Source organism: Barbus barbus (genome assembly GCF_936440315.1).
Source record: "Barbus barbus genome assembly, chromosome: 43".
NCBI lineage: Eukaryota > Metazoa > Chordata > Actinopteri > Cypriniformes > Cyprinidae > Barbus > Barbus barbus.
In genome coordinates this window covers 184,034-206,092 of record NC_136721.1, presented here as the reverse complement: position 1 = coordinate 206,092, position 22,059 = coordinate 184,034, and the positions used below count along the sequence as shown (strand labels likewise).

General features: G+C 43.0%; 1 protein-coding gene across 1 annotated transcript in view; it reads left to right on the top strand.

Annotated features, from left to right (window-relative positions):
• LOC306862029 (protein transport protein Sec24A-like) overlaps positions 1–22,059 on the top strand; it is a 34,219-nt gene extending 12,160 nt beyond the window's left edge. Inside the window, exons 4-22 of the mRNA XM_079404611.1 lie at positions 1,233–1,768; positions 2,683–2,858; positions 2,930–3,032; positions 4,287–4,413; positions 4,534–4,643; positions 5,346–5,458; positions 5,535–5,653; positions 5,732–5,787; positions 5,865–6,071; positions 6,482–6,605; positions 7,056–7,214; positions 8,061–8,234; positions 8,381–8,491; positions 9,601–9,776; positions 14,311–14,445; positions 16,211–16,315; positions 17,662–17,754; positions 18,928–19,031; positions 20,671–22,059. Coding sequence (XP_079260737.1) covers positions 1,233–1,768; positions 2,683–2,858; positions 2,930–3,032; positions 4,287–4,413; positions 4,534–4,643; positions 5,346–5,458; positions 5,535–5,653; positions 5,732–5,787; positions 5,865–6,071; positions 6,482–6,605; positions 7,056–7,214; positions 8,061–8,234; positions 8,381–8,491; positions 9,601–9,776; positions 14,311–14,445; positions 16,211–16,315; positions 17,662–17,754; positions 18,928–19,031; positions 20,671–20,785 — 2,843 coding nt within the window. The 3' untranslated portion in view covers positions 20,786–22,059. The remainder of the gene's footprint in view (positions 1–1,232; positions 1,769–2,682; positions 2,859–2,929; positions 3,033–4,286; positions 4,414–4,533; positions 4,644–5,345; positions 5,459–5,534; positions 5,654–5,731; positions 5,788–5,864; positions 6,072–6,481; positions 6,606–7,055; positions 7,215–8,060; positions 8,235–8,380; positions 8,492–9,600; positions 9,777–14,310; positions 14,446–16,210; positions 16,316–17,661; positions 17,755–18,927; positions 19,032–20,670) is intronic.

Below are 22,059 nucleotides of genomic sequence, written 5' to 3'. Positions count from 1 at the left end.
TCAGTGTTTTAGGTTTCATTAAAAACACCTTAATTTGTCTTTGATGGAGGAAGTAAAGCCTCAGGTGTTTGGAAAGACATGAGGGCGAGTAAATGATGATTTGTGGGTGAACTATTTCTGTAATGCTGTGCTTCCGTTGCTAATCTGAACTGGGGCTGTTCAGTTTAATACATATAATTATCGGCCGAGATAAATTGCCTGCTGTAGATCAGGTCTGACGTGAGTTACAGTGATGAAGGCGCTCTTCTTCATCCTCTGTATGTGACTGTAACTGTGTTGTCTTTAATCCCGCATAATTAATATTAATTCAAAACCTCAATCTGACATTAATTACTAATCTCGCTTTTGATCAAAATGATTGCTTGATTTGTCTGTTGCTCTCTGTTTAAATGACGGTCGTCTGTGTTTGGATGAGCTGTTTGTCAAAATGGAAATGCTTGCATGATAATATGTGACCCTGCAGCACAAAAGCAGTCATGCAGGTTATAATATCAACCTGTCCAGGGACTGCGGGTGGAAATTAGCATTTTTTGCTATAACCTGGCACATGACATCTCTTCTTTTCTAATGTTTTTTGTGCATTGTCCCTGATCAAATAAATTCAATTCAATTCAATGAGTAGCACAGGTATATTTATATCAATAGACAACAATACATTGTATGGATCAAAATCATACATTTTTCTTTTATGACAAAAATCATTAGGATATTAAGATCATGTTCCATGAAGATATTTAGTAAATTTCCTACCATAAATATATCAAAACTTAATTTTTGATTAGTAATATGCATTGCTAAGAACTTCATTTGAACAACTTTAAAGGAGATTTTCTCAATATTTAGATTTTTTTGCTCCCTCAGATTCCAGATTTTCTAATAGTTGTATCTCAGACAAATATTGTCCTATCATAACAAACCATACATCAATGGAAAGATTATATATTCAGCTTTCAGATGATGTATAAATCTAAATTTCAATTGACCATTATGACTGGTTTTGTGGTCCAGGGTCACATCATATAGCAGTGAGATGTGTTTATGTCCTTGAGAAGAACATCAGAAGCAGTCGATGTAAACAGTGCCTGACCCGTCAATGTGGCCGTCTCAACCGAATGCTTTTGAAGCGTTTCATTTGAGGCTCTATCAGACATTTCCACAATTTATCTTTTTTTTTCTTGGATTAGAAGAAACGGTTCTCCGTGCACTGCAGTGTGATGTTGTTGTGTCTGCAGGAGTGTACCCCGCTCACCCCGGACACATGCACCGGCCGCTGGGCAGCTCTTACCCCTCGCTACAGCTGGCCTATCAGAGCGTGTCCGGCTCGCAGATGCAGACGCCGCCTCCTGCGCAGCCGCAGCTCTACACACAGACGCAGACACCTCCTCCTGCGCAGACGCAGCACTACACGCAGATGCAGCCGTCTCCTGCGCAGCCGCAGCTCTACACACAGACGCAGACACCTCCTCCTGCGCAGACGCAGCTCTACACGCAGATGCAGCCGTCTCCTGCGCAGCCGCAGCTCTACACACAGACGCAGACACCTCCTCCTGCGCAGCCGCAGCTCTACACGCAGATGCAGCCGTCTCCTGCGCAGCCGCAGCTCTACACACAGACGCAGACACCTCCTCCTGCGCAGACGCAGCTCTACACGCAGATGCAGCCGTCTCCTGCGCAGCCGCAGCTCTACACACAGACGCAGACACCTCCTCCTGCACAGACGCAGCTCTACACGCAGCCGTCTCCTGCGCAGCCGCAGCTCTACCCGCAGGTACGTCTGTCTCAGATCAGACTCATGCTCAGGATTCTCTCAGCACGGAGTAGTTTTCAGCTACTCTGCACTCGCTCTATGAACTCTACTTTTAAAGGTGTTTTTCTTGTAGTAGTTATAGTTTGGGTAGGTATAGCTATTAGATGGATGTTAGACTGTTATGTAATACAAAATTGGTGGGGGGGGTTTTTCTGTCCCAGTTCAGAGATCTTGACCCCCTCTAATAGGTTGTAGCTGATTGATTAATTTACGTAGCACCAATATCGCAAAGCCTACGATTGAATCAAAATTAAAGCTCAATTTTACATACTATATTTAAAAAAAAATTACAAATCTATATATAAAACAATTTTTTTTTTAATGAAATTACATTTTTCACAGTGTAATGTAATTATTACAATAGATTTCCTGTTTTGTATAATATTTTATAATAATTACGATAAGTCATTATTATTGTTTTTTTTATTTCTTATTTTCTGTGCTAAAGCTCCCCCCAACACAATCACCCCAATTATTCTAGAATTATTTCTTTCCAAATAGAACTAAGTCATTTGGTGAAAAGTCCATTATTTTTTTCATATCACAGTATGAAACGTATATACAGAAAAAAATATTGCATTGTCAGGTTTTCCCAAAATCAGCGCTACAGTATGCAGCGTTTAAAATCATATAGCAATGTTATGATCGAACTGTAATGTTATGAAAGGAATACAAATATGCATATGCTTAAACTCAGGAAATAAAATTAACAAAGAATAACGGCTAATTAGATTTGGGTTGACTTCGAGGCTGATAAAGTTAAGCAAGTCCTCTTACTGACCATTTGCTGAAAACTGAGTGTTTTTTTGTGAGTCTGTTTGTGGTTTATTGTCTGAGAGCAGAGCTAAGCTAGTGTTTGTGCTGTTCTCTTGCAGCCGTCTGCAGCTCAGCTGAGCCCCTCGTTAGCGTCGTTAAGCCTGCAGTCCCAGCCTCCGGAGGCGCTGAGGGTCGTGAACCTGCTGCAGGAGCGCAGCCTCCTTCCTCCAGAATGCGTGCCGCCACCGGTGCCCTGTCTGCCCCACGACCTGCAGAAGCTCAACTGCAGCCCAGAGTCAGTGCTCCTCTCTCTACGCGCTCTCTTGCTGGGGTTTGTGCTCTCGCTGACCGTGTTCTCTTCCGCAGGGTGTTTCGCTGTACTCTGACCAGCATCCCACAGACGCAGTCTCTGCTGAACAAGGCCAAGCTTCCCCTCGGCCTGCTGCTGCACCCCTTTAAAGACCTCTCTGTGAGTCCCCTGATCCTCAGACACCACATCTCACCTGGGCATCCAAAACACCTTCTGTACACCACCTCTCACCTGGGCATCCAAAACACCTTCTGTTTTAGAACCGGTTTCAAATTCCCAAAAAGCGAGTGTTCGATGAGACACGTGCATTTGCATTCTGCTTACCGATTCCTGCGTTCGCATTTTAATGTGCTTTAACACGATTTAAGTGCAGGAAGGGAAAGAACTTGCGCCCTGTTTGTGTGCAGCGCAGACGTCTGAAGCACGAGCACAGAAAAGATCATTCCAGGCCGGAACTGACTTCTTTCATATTTATAGACCAGAAAACTACATCAGAATATCATCATAAACACAGCGGTTTCTGTCTTAAGTGAATGTAAACATGAGAAAGAAAACACTCATGTACAGTATTATTAGATCTGAGTGCGTACTGCTGAACACTAGTGCTGTGCAAATAATCGAATGTGATGATCATGCGCATCTAATCAGTAAAACCGCTTCTGTGATTAGTAGTAAATCTCTTTCACGCGCTTTCAGAGCAGCATTTACTACACAGAGCCATAGTTCACAGACAAACTACGCAATATCGTGTTCATAATCGCAGATGAATTGCATTCGATTATTTCCACAGCCCTACTGAACACTGAGAGCAGTCGAGCACCAGAAATGAAAACCGTCATCGTTTGCTCCCTCGTCTCCTTCTAAACCTTACTGACTGACTGTCTTCTGTGGAAGGAGAAATTCAGTGTGTTGAATTTACTTTCGGTAATAATGAACAGAAATCGAAGCTTTCCGGCTTCAAAAAGCACACAGAAGCATTGTAAAAATATCCTAAATGTCACATAGTCAGACAGTAAAAATAATAAGAAAAAATATTTTTATTTAGTCACCAAATTGCAGAATTGCATTGTTCAGAAGTGCTGCTTTTTTTTTCAGTCATTTTACGTTTATGTATTTAAAAGATTAATCTTCAGCATTATTTGTAGTGTGTAAATGCATTCATCCCACCTCAGGGCTGCATTAAACAGTTGTGTAAACGCATTTAATGTCAGTTCTTCTGTGCTTCACTTACGCAGTGCAACGATGGATTTTGTTGATTTTTGGTTAGTAACGATAGAGCTTTGATTTTTGGGTGAGCTTTATCAATCCTATCACAATCAGAGCACCAGTGCTCTTCTCATCACGAACATCCTCTCAAGCGCTGACGGAAATGATCTCATGAGTTATTAATGAGCTAATGTTCTTCCTCTTCAGCAACTGCCTGTGGTGACGTCCAGTAATATCGTCCGCTGCCGCTCCTGTCGGACGTACATCAACCCGTTTGTGACCTTCATGGACGCTAGAAGATGGAAGTGCAACCTGTGTCACCGAGTCAATGATGGTGAGCACTAGTGTGATGATGAGAGAGATTATGCATAATTAAAGTGGTATGCACGGTGTTGTATATGCGGTGTGATATCTGAATCATGTAAATGAATGTTTTTGAATCATGTGATCTCAGTTCCAGAGGAGTTCATGTATAATCCGGTCAGCAGATCGTATGGAGCGCCTCACAAAAGACCAGAGGTCCAGAACGCCACCATCGAGTTCATCGCCCCGTCAGAATACATGGTACGAGTTATTATAGTTTTATTAACATTATTTTGTATTTTCTGTTTTTGTTGTGATTTAAAAAAAATTGTAATTTTGTTGCATGTTTTTGTCTAAATAATTATTCTGAATATTTTGAAATTTTAGTTTTTTTTTTTTATGAACATTTTAGTCATTTTGTTGTGTGTGTTTGTCATTTTTACTAGTTTTCTATGTCTGTGAGGTTTTTAGTAATTTAATTCAGTTTTAGTTTATTTTAGTTAATCAAAATCAAATGAACAATGTTTCCATTGCAACTAGCTAATATTAAAAGTTAAGTTTTTTAAATATATTATTTTAGTTATCATTTAAGTAACTTTTTTTAAATGGTTTTAGTTCGCTATAATAACCCTGGTTTCATGTAGGCACTGACAGACAGTTCTATCTGTAAGATCATAGTATAATGTACAGATCTGTTAAATTACATACTAATATCAAGATTTCTACATACGAAGTGATGAGCCATTCAGCAGGCATTTATAAATTCTATGTAGACTAAGATCTTTTATAACTTTTTGTTAATTGTATACCTTGTATAATTTATTTAGAGATTGCCATGAAAATAGCCTTGATGCTGGCATGGTGTTAAGTATATGAATAACACACAGATTGAGAGTGTGTGAGAGATGTGAGATGTTGAAGTGTTTGTCTGAAGCTGGTGTAAAGTGCAGTGTTTATCTGCAGCTGAGGCCGCCGCAGCCCGCCGTTTACCTCTTTGTCCTGGACGTGTCTCATAACGCGCTGGAGACCGGATATCTGGATGTCGTCTGTCAGACGCTCCTGGACAACCTCGACTCGTAAGTGAGCATCACTGATGAAGCTGCTGTCCGCTGCGCTTGAGCTCACTCATCAGTGTGTTTCTTTATGATGAAGGCTTCCCGGAGACACTCGGACGAAGATTGGCTTCATCACGTTTGACAGCACCATCCATTTCTACAACCTCCAGGAAGGCCTGTCGCAGCCTCAGATGCTCGTCGTGTCAGACATCGACGGTAAGCGCATTCTCCCATCAGTACAGATGTGCAGTGAAGTCTCTGAAGTGAGCTGACTGTCGGCTGTTCCTCCCTCAGATGTGTTCTTACCGACGCCGGACAGCCTTCTGGTCAACCTGAGCGAATGCAAAGAGGTGAGTGAGCGAGCAGCATGAGCGCTCTGGCTCTGTCGGAAGCGACTCTAAACGCTCTGGTCTGGTTGTGGTTGCAGCTGGTGCAGGATCTGCTGGCGAGTCTGCCGCAGATGTTCAGTAAGACGATGGAGACGCAGTCTGCTCTGGGTCCGGCGCTGCAGGCCGCCTTCAAGCTGCTGTCTCCCACCGGCGGACGCATATCTGTGTTCCAGACGCAGCTGCCAACCATCGGCATCGGCTCGCTCAAACCCAGAGAAGAGCCCAGCCAGAGAGCCAACGCCAAGGTTTGCCACCTGATCACTATGTTGATGGATTGATTGATCAGTGGTGTAAACTGACTGCTTTGAGCCTCGGGTTCAATAATTCATAGATGCAAACTCCTCACCTTTCAGTGACAACTCACTTTTTCAGATCAAAAATAGGTCACCTATGAGATTTGCTTAGATCCAATGAGAAAGTGTTTTTATGAGGGGGGGGGGGGGGGGGGGGGGGTGTCTTACAAGGGTAAATAATGAACTGGGGCTGGTTGCATAAACTGTTTAGACTATTTTTTTCTTCAAAACTGGCCATAACGTTTTTTTAAATCTGTTATGAAAAGGTAGATTGGTCTTATTTGTATTGGGAAAGTTAGGCAGCTGCTAGTTGGTTAAAATGCTAGATGTTAATAGGATTTTGTGGTGTTTTTGCTCTCTAGGACGTGCAGCATCTCAGTCCTGCGACGGACTTCTATAAGAAGCTGGCTCTGGACTGCTCCGGTCATCATGTGGCGGTGGATCTTTTCCTGCTGAGCGCGCAGTACTCTGACCTGTCCTCTCTGGGTCAGTCACTAGCTATTAACCCTTTACTAATCAGCTCAAGAAGTGCAGTCTGCTTCAGGATCTCTTCAGAGGATAGATGCAGGAGACCTGACTGATATTAGGCAAATAAATTAACCATGTAAAGCCTAAAAAAATTTTAATTGAAAGTTTACAGAACCCTTAAAATGTTTGCATTAATTGTTTTTTGAGTATCATATTTGTTCCAACAGGCGTTTATTGCTCATATAGTCTGATATACTGAGAATGACTGTGAATTCACAACCCAGTCTGAGTGAGTGACAGACGAGGAACGTCTGCAGTGCGCTTCATCTTTCTCCTGTAGATGTTTGTGTAATATAGTGAAACTGGACAGAACTGGTGTGGTCCGGTCAGCACAGATGAACGCTAATGCCTCGTTGTGGTTTGTGTCTGTGGAAACTCTATTAAACAATCCTTCATCTCCTCCCGAAGGCTGTATATCCAGATACTCGGCCGGAAGCGTCTATTTCTACCCTTCATACCACAAGCAGCACAACCCGCCTCAGACGGAGCGTCTCCAGAAAGACCTGAAGAGATACCTGACGCGCAAGATCGGCTTCGAGGCCGTCATGAGGATCCGCTGCACTAAAGGTATGTGGAACGCAGAGGTCGCGTTAACCCAACATTTTCCGTCATTTACGGTATTTTTTTTTTTAGCAGTGATGAAAAAAATCTGAAGGCTGTCCGTCACTTTGACAGATTACACTGAAGGAGATCTATTGTAATTTCTAACTGTAATTCCCAGTCCTGTCCAGCTGGTGGCAGCAGTGCGGGATCATCCGCTCCAGAACACAAAACTCACCAGTCTTTTGCTATACGTTTGATTACGCACAGGTAAAGCGAAAGAGATGATCAGTTCACTGCTGCCTTGTTTGGGCTGAGGTGTCTACAGCGATCTATCACGCCACAGTATTTATTGCTTGAAATTCCTAATAAAATAGACAGAATTTGACATCTGAGACTTCGTTTCATATCAGAAGTAACAACGCACAGAGCTTAGCTTGATTCTTAGATTTATTGGATGGGAGGCACACTATATGTATTCATCAACTGAAAACAGCATCGATTGGGATTTAACAATTGATATTGGTTCAGAAAAATTAAAATCTATTAAAATCGAGAAGTCTTTTTTTTTTTTTTTTTTTCTCACCCAGCCCTAGCATGTTTAGTTGTTTTTAGTGTCCTCCGCTGTCACTGCGGTGTTGAACATGAAAAGTGACGCACAGTCTCTGTTCATCTCTTCATTAATAAATAAATGCATTAGCCTATATGATCGTACTGTGAATGAGAACAAAAATACAAGCAATTAAATGTGTTGTTATTAAAGTGACGGATAATAATAGATTATGAGGGAATTTTTACAACCCTGTGTCAGAATGCCGGATGTTGTTAAAGTCTGGTGTAGTAGAGCGCTGATGTGTGTGCTGTGCTCCTCAGGTCTGTCCATACACACCTTCCACGGGAACTTCTTCGTGCGCTCCACTGACCTGCTGTCTCTGGCCAACGTGAACCCCGACGCCGGCTTCGCCGTGCAGATGAGCATCGAGGAGAACCTGCTGGACCTGCAGACCGTGTCCTTCCAGGCCGCGCTGCTCTACACCTCCAGCAAAGGTGCGAGCCGCTCCTCCAGTCAGCTGACTGCCGTCATGTGACGCTCCTCCAGTCAGCTGACTGCCGTCATGTGACGCTCTTCCAGTCAGCTGACCGCCGTCATGTGACCGCCGTCATGTGACGCTCACTGTGCTCCTCTGTTGCAGGAGAGCGGCGGATCCGTGTGCACACGCTGTGTCTGCCTGTGGTCAACTCTCTGTCAGACATCTTCGCTGGAGCAGACGTCCAGGCCATCACGGCTCTTCTGGCCAGCATGGGTACGGCTGATGATCTGATCTCTGCTGACAGACGTACAGGAAAACAGCGCTCGGACGCTGAAGACACACTTAAAGGCCCAAAAATCTTCCTCGTCACACGACGCAACCTCATACAGAACCAACAACAAATTAAGGACATACACAGAAAATAAAAATAGATTATCAATAATATATAATAAACTATGAAGAAATATGATATGAATAAAATGCAGTATAATAAATGTAATAAGCTAGCAATTGTGAGTAAAATTAAGTACATTATTAATGTTACTTTGTAAGTTATAAAATATAATGAACTAACGAGAAATATGATGTAAAAAAAATAGAATATAATAAACATGAATAAAATGGAAAGTAAAATATAAATTATAATAAATTCAAGAAATGTTTATAAGATAGAATTAATCTAGTAAACTATTAATAAGCACGATGTGAATAAAATGGAAAAAAGAACAAATGTATAATATAATTAACTTCCAAGAAGCACAGTGTGAATAAAATAGAATATAAATATAATAAATTAGCAGTAAACATGAATACAATTCAAAGTAGATTATAAAATACAGAACATAAAATAAAAAATAATAGAATAAAATAGAATATGTAAAATTGAATAAACTATTTTATTATAATAAAATGGAATTAGTATAATAAACATGGTGTGAAAAATGGAAATCGAATATTACGTATATAATAAACTATTAATAAACATAGTCAATAAAATGGGAAATATAATAAGTAATAAACGTAATGCGAATACGATAGAAAATAAAATACAGCAAGGATTTTTATGAATTATGAATACAGATCATTCTGTCCTCTTGAATTTCTAGAAGAGATGTTTAGAAGAATATAGAAGGCATTTATATAGAATTGAACTGATCTCAGGTGAATATCAGATATTGATTGAGGCTTATCCTCTCTGAACCGTTTTATAATATTAGTTTGGCGGCTTCTATGGAGTTTAGCGTTTGGTAATGTGAAGCTGTCAGACTGGGCGCTCGTGCTCTTGATCTCAGGAATAGCAGAGGTTACTGCATTCTCATATGAAGTGTTGTAACAGAGTGTTTGATGTTGTGTTTGTTCTGATGTGTGTTTGTGTGTTTCAGCCGTGGATCGCTGTGTGACTGCAAGTCTGAGTGACGCTCGGGACGCTCTGATCAATGCTGCCATCGACTCGCTAGCGTCCTACCGCTCCTCAGTTCTGACCGTCCCTCAGCCCGGCCTGCTGGCCCCCGCCTGCCTGCGCCTGCTTCCACTCTACATCCTGGCCCTGCTCAAACACGTACGACACACGCTACATACTCGCACACCCGCTCTACATCCTGGCCCTGCTCAAACACGTACGCCACACTCTACATACTCGCACACCCGCTCTACATCCTGGCCCTGCTCAAACACGTACGACACACGCTACATACTCGCACACCCGCTCTACATCCTGGCCCTGCTCAAACACGTACGACACACGCTACATACTCGCACACCCGCTCTACATCCTGGCCCTGCTCAAACACGTACGACACACGCTACATACTCGCACACCCGCTCTACATCCTGGCCCCCCGCTCAAACACGTACGACACACGCTACATACTCGCACACCCGCTCTACATCCTGGCCCCGCTCAAACACGTACGACACACGCTACATACTCGCACACCCGCTCTACATCCTGGCCCCGCTCAAACACGTACGCCACACTCTACATACTCGCACACCCGCTCTACATCCTGGCCCCGCTCAAACACGTACGCCACACTCTACATACTCGCACACCCGCTCTACATCCTGGCCCTGCTCAAACACGTACGACACACGCTACATACTCGCACACCCGCTCTACATCCTGGCCCTGCTCAAACACGTACGACACACGCTACATACTCGCACACCCGCTCTACATCCTGGCCCTGCTCAAACACGTACGCCACACTCTACATACTCGCACACCCGCTCTACATCCTGGCCCTGCTCAAACACGTACGACACACGCTACATACTCGCACACCCGCTCTACATCCTGGCCCCGCTCAAACACGTACGACACACGCTACATACTCGCACACCCGCTCTACATCCTGGCCCCGCTCAAACACGTACGACACACGCTACATACTCGCACACCCGCTCTACATCCTGGCCCCGCTCAAACACGTACGCCACACTCTACATACTCGCACACCCGCTCTACATCCTGGCCCCGCTCAAACACGTACGCCACACTCTACATACTCGCACACCCGCTCTACATCCTGGCCCTGCTCAAACACGTACGACACACGCTACATACTCGCACACCCGCTCTACATCCTGGCCCTGCTCAACCACGTACGACACACGCTACATACTCGCACACCCGCTCTACATCCTGGCCCCGCTCAAACACGTACGACACACGCTACATACTCGCACACCCGCTCTACATCCTGGCCCCGCTCAAACACGTACGACACACGCTACATACTCGCACACCCGCTCTACATCCTGGCCCCGCTCAAACACGTACGCCACACTCTACATACTCGCACACCCGCTCTACATCCTGGCCCCGCTCAAACACGTACGCCACACTCTACATACTCGCACACTCGCTCTACATCCTGGCCCCGCTCAAACACGTACGCCACACTCTACATACTCGCACACCCGCTCTACATCCTGGCCCCGCTCAAACACGTACGCCACACTCTACATACTCGCACACCCGCTCTACATCCTGGCCCCGCTCAAACACGTACGCCACACTCTACATACTCGCACACTCGCTCTACATCCTGGCCCCGCTCAAACACGTACGACACACGCTACATACTCGCACACCCGCTCTACATCCTGGCCCCGCTCAAACACGTACGACACACGCTACATACTCGCACACTCGCTCTACATCCTGGCCCCGCTCAAACACGTACGACACACTCTACATACTCGCACACCCGCTCTACATCCTGGCCCTGCTCAAACACGTACGACACACTCTACATACTCGCACACTCGCTCTACATCCTGGCCCTGCTCAAACACGTACGACACACTCTACATACTCGCACACCCGCTCTACATCCTGGCCCTGCTCAAACACGTACGACACACTCTACATACTCGCACACCCGCTCTACATCCTGGCCCTGCTCAAACACGTACGACACACTCTACATACTCGCACACCCGCTCTACATCCTGGCCCTGCTCAAACACGTACGACACACTCTACATACTCGCACACTCGCTCTACATCCTGGCCCTGCTCAAACACGTACGACACACTCTACATACTCGCACACCCGCTCTACATCCTGGCCCTGCTCAAACACGTACGACACACTCTACATACTCGCACACCCGCTCTACATCCTGGCCCTGCTCAAACACGTACGACACACGCTACATACTCGCACACCCGCTCTACATCCTGGCCCTGCTCAAACACGTACGCCACACTCTACATACTCGCACACTCGCTCTACATCCTGGCCCTGCTCAAACACGTACGCCACACTCTACATACTCGCACACTCGCTCTACATCCTGGCCCTGCTCAAACACGTACGACACACGCTACATACTCGCACACCCGCTCTACATCCTGGCCCTGCTCAAACACGTACGCCACACTCTACATACTCGCACACTCGCTCTACATCCTGGCCCTGCTCAAACACGTACGCCACACTCTACATACTCGCACACTCGCTCTACATCCTGGCCCTGCTCAAACACGTACGCCACACTCTACATACTCGCACACTCGCTCTACATCCTGGCCCCGCTCAAACACGTACGACACACTCTACATACTCGCACACTCGCTCTACATCCTGGCCCCGCTCAAACAATAAATTTCAGGCCTAGTCTAGTAATAGTAATAGTAAATGTGTAACGTTACATAAGCTCATTCTAACTTGGTGTCATATCCATATAAATCATTATTTTTAAGGCTAGGACCTGCAGTTCCTAAAAGGAATTGAGTTTACTACTAGACTAGGGCTGTGCGATATTTTATTTATTTATTTATTTATTTATTTTTTGACATTGCGATTTGATTTGCGATTTTAAATTTGCAAAGTCAAGCTTCAGCTCAATATTGTCAATAATGTGCAGCACAGTATGAGTATCGTTACCCTGCTGAAAAAAAACAAAACTATAGAAACCATCACAGAATTTCTTATAATTTCCATAAAAACCAATACCAAATTCCTTTTTGTTTGGGCATTATTCCAATAGGAATTACTGTTGTTCTATTGGTTGCCATCTGCTAGATTACATCAAAGACTATATAAAGAGACTTTTCCCATTATAACCCTTAAATCATTTACATTTTCTATTGTGTTTTGGGAGGGGTTCTACTGTTTTTTGTTTTTGTTTTTTTTCTGCAGGGAAGATTATAATGGTATTACTACTTTTACAGAATTACTGAATTTCACAGGAAAGATTTGTTTATTTTTTATAAGTAAAGAACTGTTTCTTTAGTCAATTACTGAAGTATTACATGTTACACAGGCTGATTCATTCATTTTTAAGTTTTTGGGATTTTAAGAACAAGTGGGAAACGTGCTGAATGTTTAATTTCATCCAAGTGAAATTGGCAAGTAGTTATTTACATTAGTTTTAAATGCGTGCGTCAGGCCATATTGCCAGATGCGCTCGTGAGAGACTTGCGGAGCAGAACCGTATGGAAAGCCAAAGTGGTCATAAACGCCTGCTCAGGCGTCTGATTGCACACTGACACGTCACAAGCGTACGATTCGACAGCAAAGTCCTGAGACTTTGGAGTCCTGGACGCGCGTTTTGCCATGAAAACGCGTGTTCTTGACGCGCGCTTTGGAGTCACCAAAAACAGGCGTTTTTGACGCCCATTTCCTGTTATGATAAACGCACGTCAAGAACGTGCGTTTTATAGGAAATCACACGTCGAGGACGCGCGTTTTGCTGTCAAATCGTACGCGTTTGACGTGTCAGTGTGCAATCAGACGCCCGAGCAGGCGTTTATGACCACTTTGGCTTTCCATAGAACCGGGCGCGAGACCGCGAGTATAAAAGAGCAATACGAGACAGGCTGCGTGTAAACAGCTCGTCCGTGAGACGCAGGAGACGCACAGCGTGGGGCAGAGCGGAGCGAGTATGAGAAGCATTCAGAGAACGTGCATTATAAACTTATTTCAAATTAATCTGTTGGGGAGCTAAAATGTGTAAGATAACGTTCCTGTAGCCTACTAATAAAAACATCTAAAAATGTATCTTTTATTCTCCAGTACTGAAAGCAGAACCGATAAGGGAGCTCTTGCAAATTACCTTTTTTGTTTGTTCTCTGTCATTTCGAAGCTGAAGTTGCATACGTTTTTTTTTAAATTTTTTTAATTTGCCTAACTTTCGATCTGACCCTTTTTAAATGGTGGGTGTTTACGCAGTTGGCTAGAGCAGTGCTGATCGGGGAGAACGGAGGTGCGCTCACTCTGGTGGTTAATAAGACCGTCACTCAAGGCTGGCAGTCATATACTCTGAAACGGAGTAATATCGCGTCCACATCGCAGGCTTTGTGATTAGCAAATCGCAACGTCTCAAAACAGACTAAAAACAGCGCTACGTCCCACTTCAACACGCAATATTTTTACACATTTGTGAATAATCACCTGTCAAGGTCTTTGGGAAAATTATGGGAGGCAAGATTTTTACTGTCACACTGATCCACTTTTGCAGTGGATAGCCCAACATTGTGTTCTTTTATTCCTCTATGACTCTCTTTGGTGGTTATTCTGTCTGTTTGTGTGTCTCTGTGCTGTTGTCCGGCTGGCCTCACTCTGACCTGTGCTCCTCAGAAAACCTTCCGGACGAGCGGCGGCCGGCTGGACGAGCGTGTGTTCGCCATGTGTCAGCTGAAGCAGCAGCCGCTGGCCTTCCTCCTCATGATGGTGCATCCGGGCCTGTACCGCGTCGACCAGCTCACGGACGAGGTCAGGAATTCAATAACTCAGTGATCGCTGGGATCTGAGCACAGATACATGACGCTAAATAAGACCTTACATACATGAAGGGTTGGGCATCAAAAACACCTTCTGTTTTAGAACCGGTTTCAAATTCCCAAAAAGCAGGTGTTCGATGAGACACGTGCATTTGCATTCTGCTTACCGATTCCTGCGTTCGCATTTTAATGTGCTTTAACACGATTTAAGTGCAGGAAAGGAAAGAACTTGCGCCCTGTTTGTGTGCAGCGCAGACGTCTGAAGCACGAGCACAGAAAAGATCATTCCAGGCCGGAACTGACTTCTTTCTTATTTATAGACCAGAAAACTACATCAGAATATCATCATAAACACAGCGGTTTCTGAATGTAAACATGAGAAAGAAAACACTCATGTACAGTATTATTAGATCTGAGTGCGTTTGGTGTTTAAAGAGACAGCAGCCTAATAAACACGCTGCCTGTCTTTAATGTTGATCAGAGAACAAAATCATTCATACCCCTTTTCCACCAAAGCAGTTCCAGGTGCTAGTTCAGAGCCAGTGCTATAGCCGGTTCTTAGCTAGTTCGACTGGCGAGCCCTTTAAGAACCGGTTGCTTTTCCACAAGCTAGAGAGCCAATACAGAGCCAGGTCTTACGTCACTGAATACGTTTCATGTTTCGGATCACTAGCGCGGCACAACAGGCATCTGTACAAAGCATCAGCGCCATGCAGATCGATCGATCGGCACACAACACGCTAAAGCACCGCGAGAGCGATCCAAAAGCATAAAGAGCCATCTGCTTTCCAGTCGCTCCTGCAGCACCCCGATATGCCTCGCACCGAACGGTCCGCGCAGCACCGATCTATCCCGGACAAGCCTAAACAAACTATCAGCAATAGCGGACATTGCGTTGCTATTGATGTTCATGGCTTTGCGAACCTAAATCGGCATCCAAACACGCGAATCAAACGTGTTAGCGTTTAGCTGCTATTTCAAATATGGCGGTCCAAGTTTCTGTTCGTCTTGTTGGTCACGGTAACCCCGCCCCCAGCTCCTGACGCAAGCGGTTTTTTTCTTCTAGCCCAGCAATGTTGTGGTGCTACGTACGAACCGCTTTTCCTGGTTCGGAGCTGGTGCTTTGGGTGTCGAAAAACAAAGAACCAGCTTGAAACTAGGCTCTGGCTCTGAACCAGCACTGGAACTGCCTTGGTGGAAAAGGGGTATCACTGATCTTGACTGAATATCTTTAATAACTTTAATCTATATTCTATTTATGAAAAGAAATCTATGCAGTGTTTTTAAATGTTTAATTACAGTTTCTGTTCCTGAAATTTGGTTCAGTTGTATTTATTTATGCTACTGCTAATTTATTTATTTGTTCCTATTTTATTACTGACTGTTTACTTGTCTTTAACACTTTAATATTTGAAATTTATAACTAAAGTCCATAATCCATGATAACACTTCCTCCAGTGAAAAAGTGTTCTGGTGCGAATCATGAGAGAAATCTGCACAGATCAAGCAGCGTTTACAAGACAAAACAGCTCTAAACAAATATGTGGCTGGATTTTGATGTGAGAGACACCAGGAGATGCACTTTTTCTCTGGAGGAAGCATTATTATGGATTATGGATTGTATAATGACAGTTTTTCACTTCTCGAGATGTACACTGGCAGAGATCATGATCGTGAGCTGATCAGTGGTGGGTTTATGTGAGCGTATGTGCCGATGCTTTAGTGTGAAACTGATGTGAGGTTTGTTTTGCTATCAGGGGGCTCTGAACATCAACGATCGCACGATTCCTCAGCCCAGAGCACTGCAGCTGTCTGTGGAGAAACTGAGCAGAGACGCAGCCTTCCTCATGGACTGCGGCACCGTGAGTACACGCACTCACACACACACACACACACACACACACACACTCTCACTCTCTCTCTCACACACACACACTCTAACTCTCTCTCTCTCTCACACACACACACACACACACTCTCACTCTCTCCCTCTCACAGGAGACTGTGCGTTTCCATTTTCCCCCCAAAAAAACTCACTCTGTATGATTTATAAGCGTTTTGAAAAGTGGGGACATGGGGCAATGTCCTCATAAGTCACCTTCACCTTTTACATTTTACATTTATTCATTTACCTTTTTAATACCTGCGTCATACCTGTGTCATTATACACATTTATACACACACACACACTTAATCTGTCACTTCAGTGTTAATGAAAGTTAGGCAGAATCTGGCTGGTTATCATCACTACGGGGCCGGCCCGTTGAATGCTTGAATCTGATTGGCTGATGAGCGTTCTGAGGTGTGCAGTTGTTTTCAGGGAAACGTACGGCGAACATGGTTCCAGGCACCACATTACATGTCCATATCACTTCGCCAAATGATTTGCAGTATTTCAAAGGTCCTTACAGCCTAAAACTGCTAAATAATCAAAACCCACAATGACACTGGCCAAACAAATAAATATAGTAAACGATGATAAAAACGTCAGATCATATCCACGTTTTTGGCACAATTTTTTTTATTACATATACGGAAAGCACATACTCTCTCTCCCGCTCTCTCCCTCACAGACGCACACACGCTAATGTTGTTAGCGATACTCTTTTAACGATTTTGTCAGTATTTATAAACTTAAACGACATGACTTCTCACAAGCGAGGTAACAACAACAGTGCTGTTCATGAAGAAAATGAACTTAAAGTTTTACTATTAGTAGAGACATTGCTGCCGAACACTGTTGAGAGAGAGCCTCAGAGAGATAAATCATCTCTCTCTGTAATAACTTAGTTATATTAGCTGCATTAGTCTGTCATCAGCGGCTCAAGCCTCGTTACTAGAACTAAACTGATGTTGTGGAATTAGCAACAGAGGAGTTGGATGAGATGCTGATAAATTAATCCTACTCACAATAGCATTTTAAGTACAAAAACTAGAAGAATGCCTTGAAATATATCATCTGACCGATGTCTTGTGCTGTGGTAACCGTAGTGTAAGCAGAATAATTGACTTCGGGCTGTTGAATTATTAGAAAATAATGCACACCTGAGGTGTAACTCCGCTTCACATCGTGGCCGCATCACCACCTCGGGTGTGCATTATTTTCTAATAAATCAACGGAGCGATGTCAATTATTCTGCAGCACTTATTATGCAGCTGATCACAAACATAATGATCACACGGGTTGTTGTGTGCCGGTTCTCCTCAGGTCATGTATCTGTGGGTCGGGAGGAACTGCAGCCCAGAGTTCCTCACACAAGTGCTGGGAGTGGACAGCTACGCCGCCGCTCCTCTCGACATGGTAAACTGCATTATTCACTTACCAGACACTGCTTTACAATACAACACAGCTTCTCTACTAACAACTCACTTTGTCCAGCAAGTGTTCTTTTATGTTTCTGCCTATATCTCTATCACTTATGAATGATTGCAAATGCTGCTGTTCATCACTGCTGGACCTCATTAGAAATTATTTCATTAAACCTCATTAACAATTATTTATTGGTTTTATTGGTGGTGTTTTATGTAAATAAATACTGTTTAATGTTATCGCTCTTAATGAGGTTGTTTTTGTGGCAGATGATGTTGCTCTGATGCAGATGTTGAGTTAATTGAACATGTCCGTAGCTCAGAGTTCATCTGACTGGTTTTCAGCAGCAGCATGTGCTTCAGGGATCCTACGCAGTTTATAAAAGGAAGAAATTTGATTTGAGTATCTTCCAGGTCTGGAAAAATATGGAAAAAAGAAAGCAGAGTATGAAAAAATAGTTGCATTTACAGACGTATTTAGTTTTCTATAATAGAAAATAAATAAATTAAAAGAAAATAAAATAAATTTATCATACAAGAAGTGTGTTTTCATGGCAGCTGTTTAGTGATTGTCAAACACAACTGGATGAATTCATGGTGTACTTTTTAATTATGCAAATATGCAGGTTATAGGTGTTGAGTTTCTTCTCATGATGTTCTTAGCACCATATTACAAAGTCTGTAAATTGATTTTTGCAAAAATATCTGTGCGCATAAGGAACCATTAAACTTAGCAAATAGGATGATGCTCACAGAGTCATGTATTGCGCCATCAGCCCATTTCGTGTCATGGTTTCTCCACCGCGTGTTAAAGTGGACATTAGGCTTTGATATTAGAGGAACTACCCTAAGGAAAGCCAAATTCTGAGCAAATAGATCTCTATTAATTCATGTGCATGCATGCTGTCACTTTCTCCATGGTAAGATGGCAGTGGCACACAAAGGAAATAGGTGATAGCATATGTAAAACTAGAAATATGAATGCATAAGAACACAAAAACAAAATTCCCATGTGCATCTGTTTTTTTGGGTTTTTTTTTTAAGGGGCTCTGTATGTTGTTACTTTGAGAAAATCAATGAATAAGAGTGATTGTTTAAGCTGGTTTAAAGGAGCAGAAGTGTATCCGTTGAGATTTGGAGTGTAACGTGTGTTTTCTCCTCTCAGATCCAGCTTCCGGAGCTAGACACGGCCCAATCTTCACGACTGCGAACGTTCGTCGACTGGCTGAGAGAACGCCGGCCGTTCCACACCGTCCTTCACGTCATCAGGTAAGAACAGAGACATCATGAACACAGTTCTCCTCCAGACAGCGAGCCTCAGTCTCACCTTGGACATCTGTTCATGTCAATATCAAATGCAAAATATCTGCCATGGATAAATATGGCACTAAAACCGCCAGTAGGTGGCAGCAAATTCCTGTCTTAATGAGTGATTCATTTCATGATTCTGTCAGAGATTCATTCAAAGCAGCTGATTCATTTAGAAGCTGCCCCCTAATAGTCAACTAACCGTTAGTCGACCAGAAGAGGCTTGATCGACCAAAATCTTTAGTCGCAGAAAAAATGTATCAAAATCCACATTGGCAAAGTCACGTAGATCGTTAACGGCTAGTCTGTGTTGGGCTAATACAGTGCTCAGGCATCATACATTGACCTCAAATAAGACTTATCATCTGAAATATATTAGTTGCAGCAACTTTACATGGGCGCTCAATCTGATGTTAACCTAGAGAAATGTGCGCTATAGTGTGTGTGTGTGTGTGTGTGTGTGTGTGTGTGTGTGTAGAGTGTGAAGCTGAACAGTAGCTCACTGCAGGACAGATGGAGGCGATAACTTGCTCTTAAAATACTCCCTCATTTTTGCTCATACATAGGAGTAATACATCTTTCAAATCTGTAAAGACTCTGCGTTTATTTGTGTGCACTCACAATAACAACAAAACATTGCGCTTTTGTAAAATAATGAACGCAAACAGGATGCGCTCTCTGCCGTCTGTCTCCATGAACTTGAGCGCAAAACTCTGTGTATGCTTGCCTTGCAGACATAAAAAAATATATCTATAAAGAGCGAAATGTCTATTTTCTAATGAACCAATTCAAATGGAAAACAAATATTCTCAGATTATGTAATCCATGTGAAACATGCATGCAGGTGCTCACTTCTGTGGAGATGACGTGTCAGTGTCGCCGACTTCATCTCTTAAACCGAAAACAAAAATGCACTTGTTTATCAGTGAATTATTAAAATGTTAATGCAGTCTCCTTACTGTTTTTCCCTGACACACATTCATGATCATTACTTCTGAGGTGCGCTGTGGCAAGCTTTAGTATGTGTGCGCTTGAGCGCTTATTAGGCAATGTAGGCAATTACAAAAGCTCATCATTATGATTTAAATTATTTATTAATAAATGTGCGATTAGTTGACTAGTGCTTCAAATGAACGACTAGTCGACCAGAAAAATCCTTAGTCAAGGGCAGCCCTAGTCTTTATGAATGAGTCACTGAAACATTGACTCAATATTCATTCAAAAACAGATTCATTCCAGATCGAAACACCGCTGTGTTGTTCGGAGTAGCACAAATATATTTTTTCTTTCAATACTTGAATTATCAGTTCATTTTAACTGCTTCATCATGCAGTCCAATGCTTTTGGACTCTAAAGACGTGTTTTCATTTGTTTTTTGCAGAGTGACATACTCGATAATGTCAGCTCACATATAATGATGTAATGATGCTATCATAGACGATAAATATCACACACCCCTATACCTTACATGATATTTTTTAATGGAAATTTAAAAAAAATCAATTCTAATTATTTGGATCACTATATGACCGAGTTTTGCTGATGATCCAGAGATGTTTTTCTGTCTGAAGAGAGTCTGACGCTCCTCTCCTGATTTCAGAGACGAGTCTCCGCTCAAGGCTGAGTTCATGCAGAACATGATCGAGGATCTCAGTGAATCCGCTCTCTCGTACTACGAGTTCCTGCTGCATCTACAACAGCAGATCTCCAAGTGATCCATCCCACAATGCCCGGCTGGAGCCAGACGCAAACCTGCTGTCTAATAAAGTCCCGTCTGTGTCCCACTACAGCTGTTTGTGAGGAGTGATGCTTGTCGACACACGGGTGACGTCACGGTCACACGGCGCTCTGAGCGCACGTCCTTTATAATTTATTGCCTTTTACTAAAAAAACACAAATGTAGGAAAATGGTTTCTTATGAATTTCTTAAGACCTTTTTAATTAGTGCTACTCAGAGTTAGCGCTTTATAATTAGTGTGGTTATTGTCACAGGTTTATCTGTTCGATCTTCAGGTTTGTCTGTATTCGTCAGTCATTGTTTTAATTGATGAGGAAGGCAATGCAGTTGAAGTCAATATCTGCCTTAAGTGGGACTCTGAGAAGAAATGCTTTGTAAGTATGTGACGTTTTACACGGGCAAATTCAGACACTCGACCCTGTGATCTTTACACATTATAGAAACATGTATATTGATAAACCTATATTATATTCAAAAGATTGTTAATTTTAGGAAAAACATTATTCAGATGATGCGAGATGATAAAACAAACTGCTTGGGACTTTAATATTTTTTCCATGAGAGATTTTTAAGAACTGGCTAAATCTATGAAAGCTTTGTGAAGTGATCAGCTACAGAGACATGCGGGAAGCTGACTATGTGCTTAAAGCTTGAAATATAATCCAAAATACAGAGAATTCTCTGCCACTAATAGAGCTTTATGTTGAATGGCTGGTTGTGAATGGAGAACTGATGAAGGTAGGAGTAACAATAATCTGAGCAATCTTCAGTCTTGATTCTGTTCGCAGGAGTTTCTTGCATAATCAAATCCAACATTCAGAGGGATATTTTTTTATATTTAAAAAAAATCCTTGTTTCCTCTGCGGTTGTTCAGCTCATTTTAGCACACATGACAACTGTGTTTTTGAGAAATGATTTGTAAATTCTCTTCAATTTTGTACATGTGAACTTTCTAAATGAAGTCATTAAAGAGAATGTCGTGTGAGCTCTCCTGAATATCTCCACTCTTTCACAGATACTTTGGCGTCTATGCGCTCATGTTCTCTCATTCAGTGCACAGCGTCTGCTGAACCAGACCAGACCAACAACATCAGCAAACATGTTACTCTCCTCCGTAATGACCTGATAAAGAGCAGCTTTATTGAAGCGTTAGGTGTTTGCATGAGTGTTAATCAAGACTGGGTTTCAGCATTTATTGCTGCTGCTCTCTACAGCTGTCCATTCAAACAGATGCGTTTGGAATGCAACTTC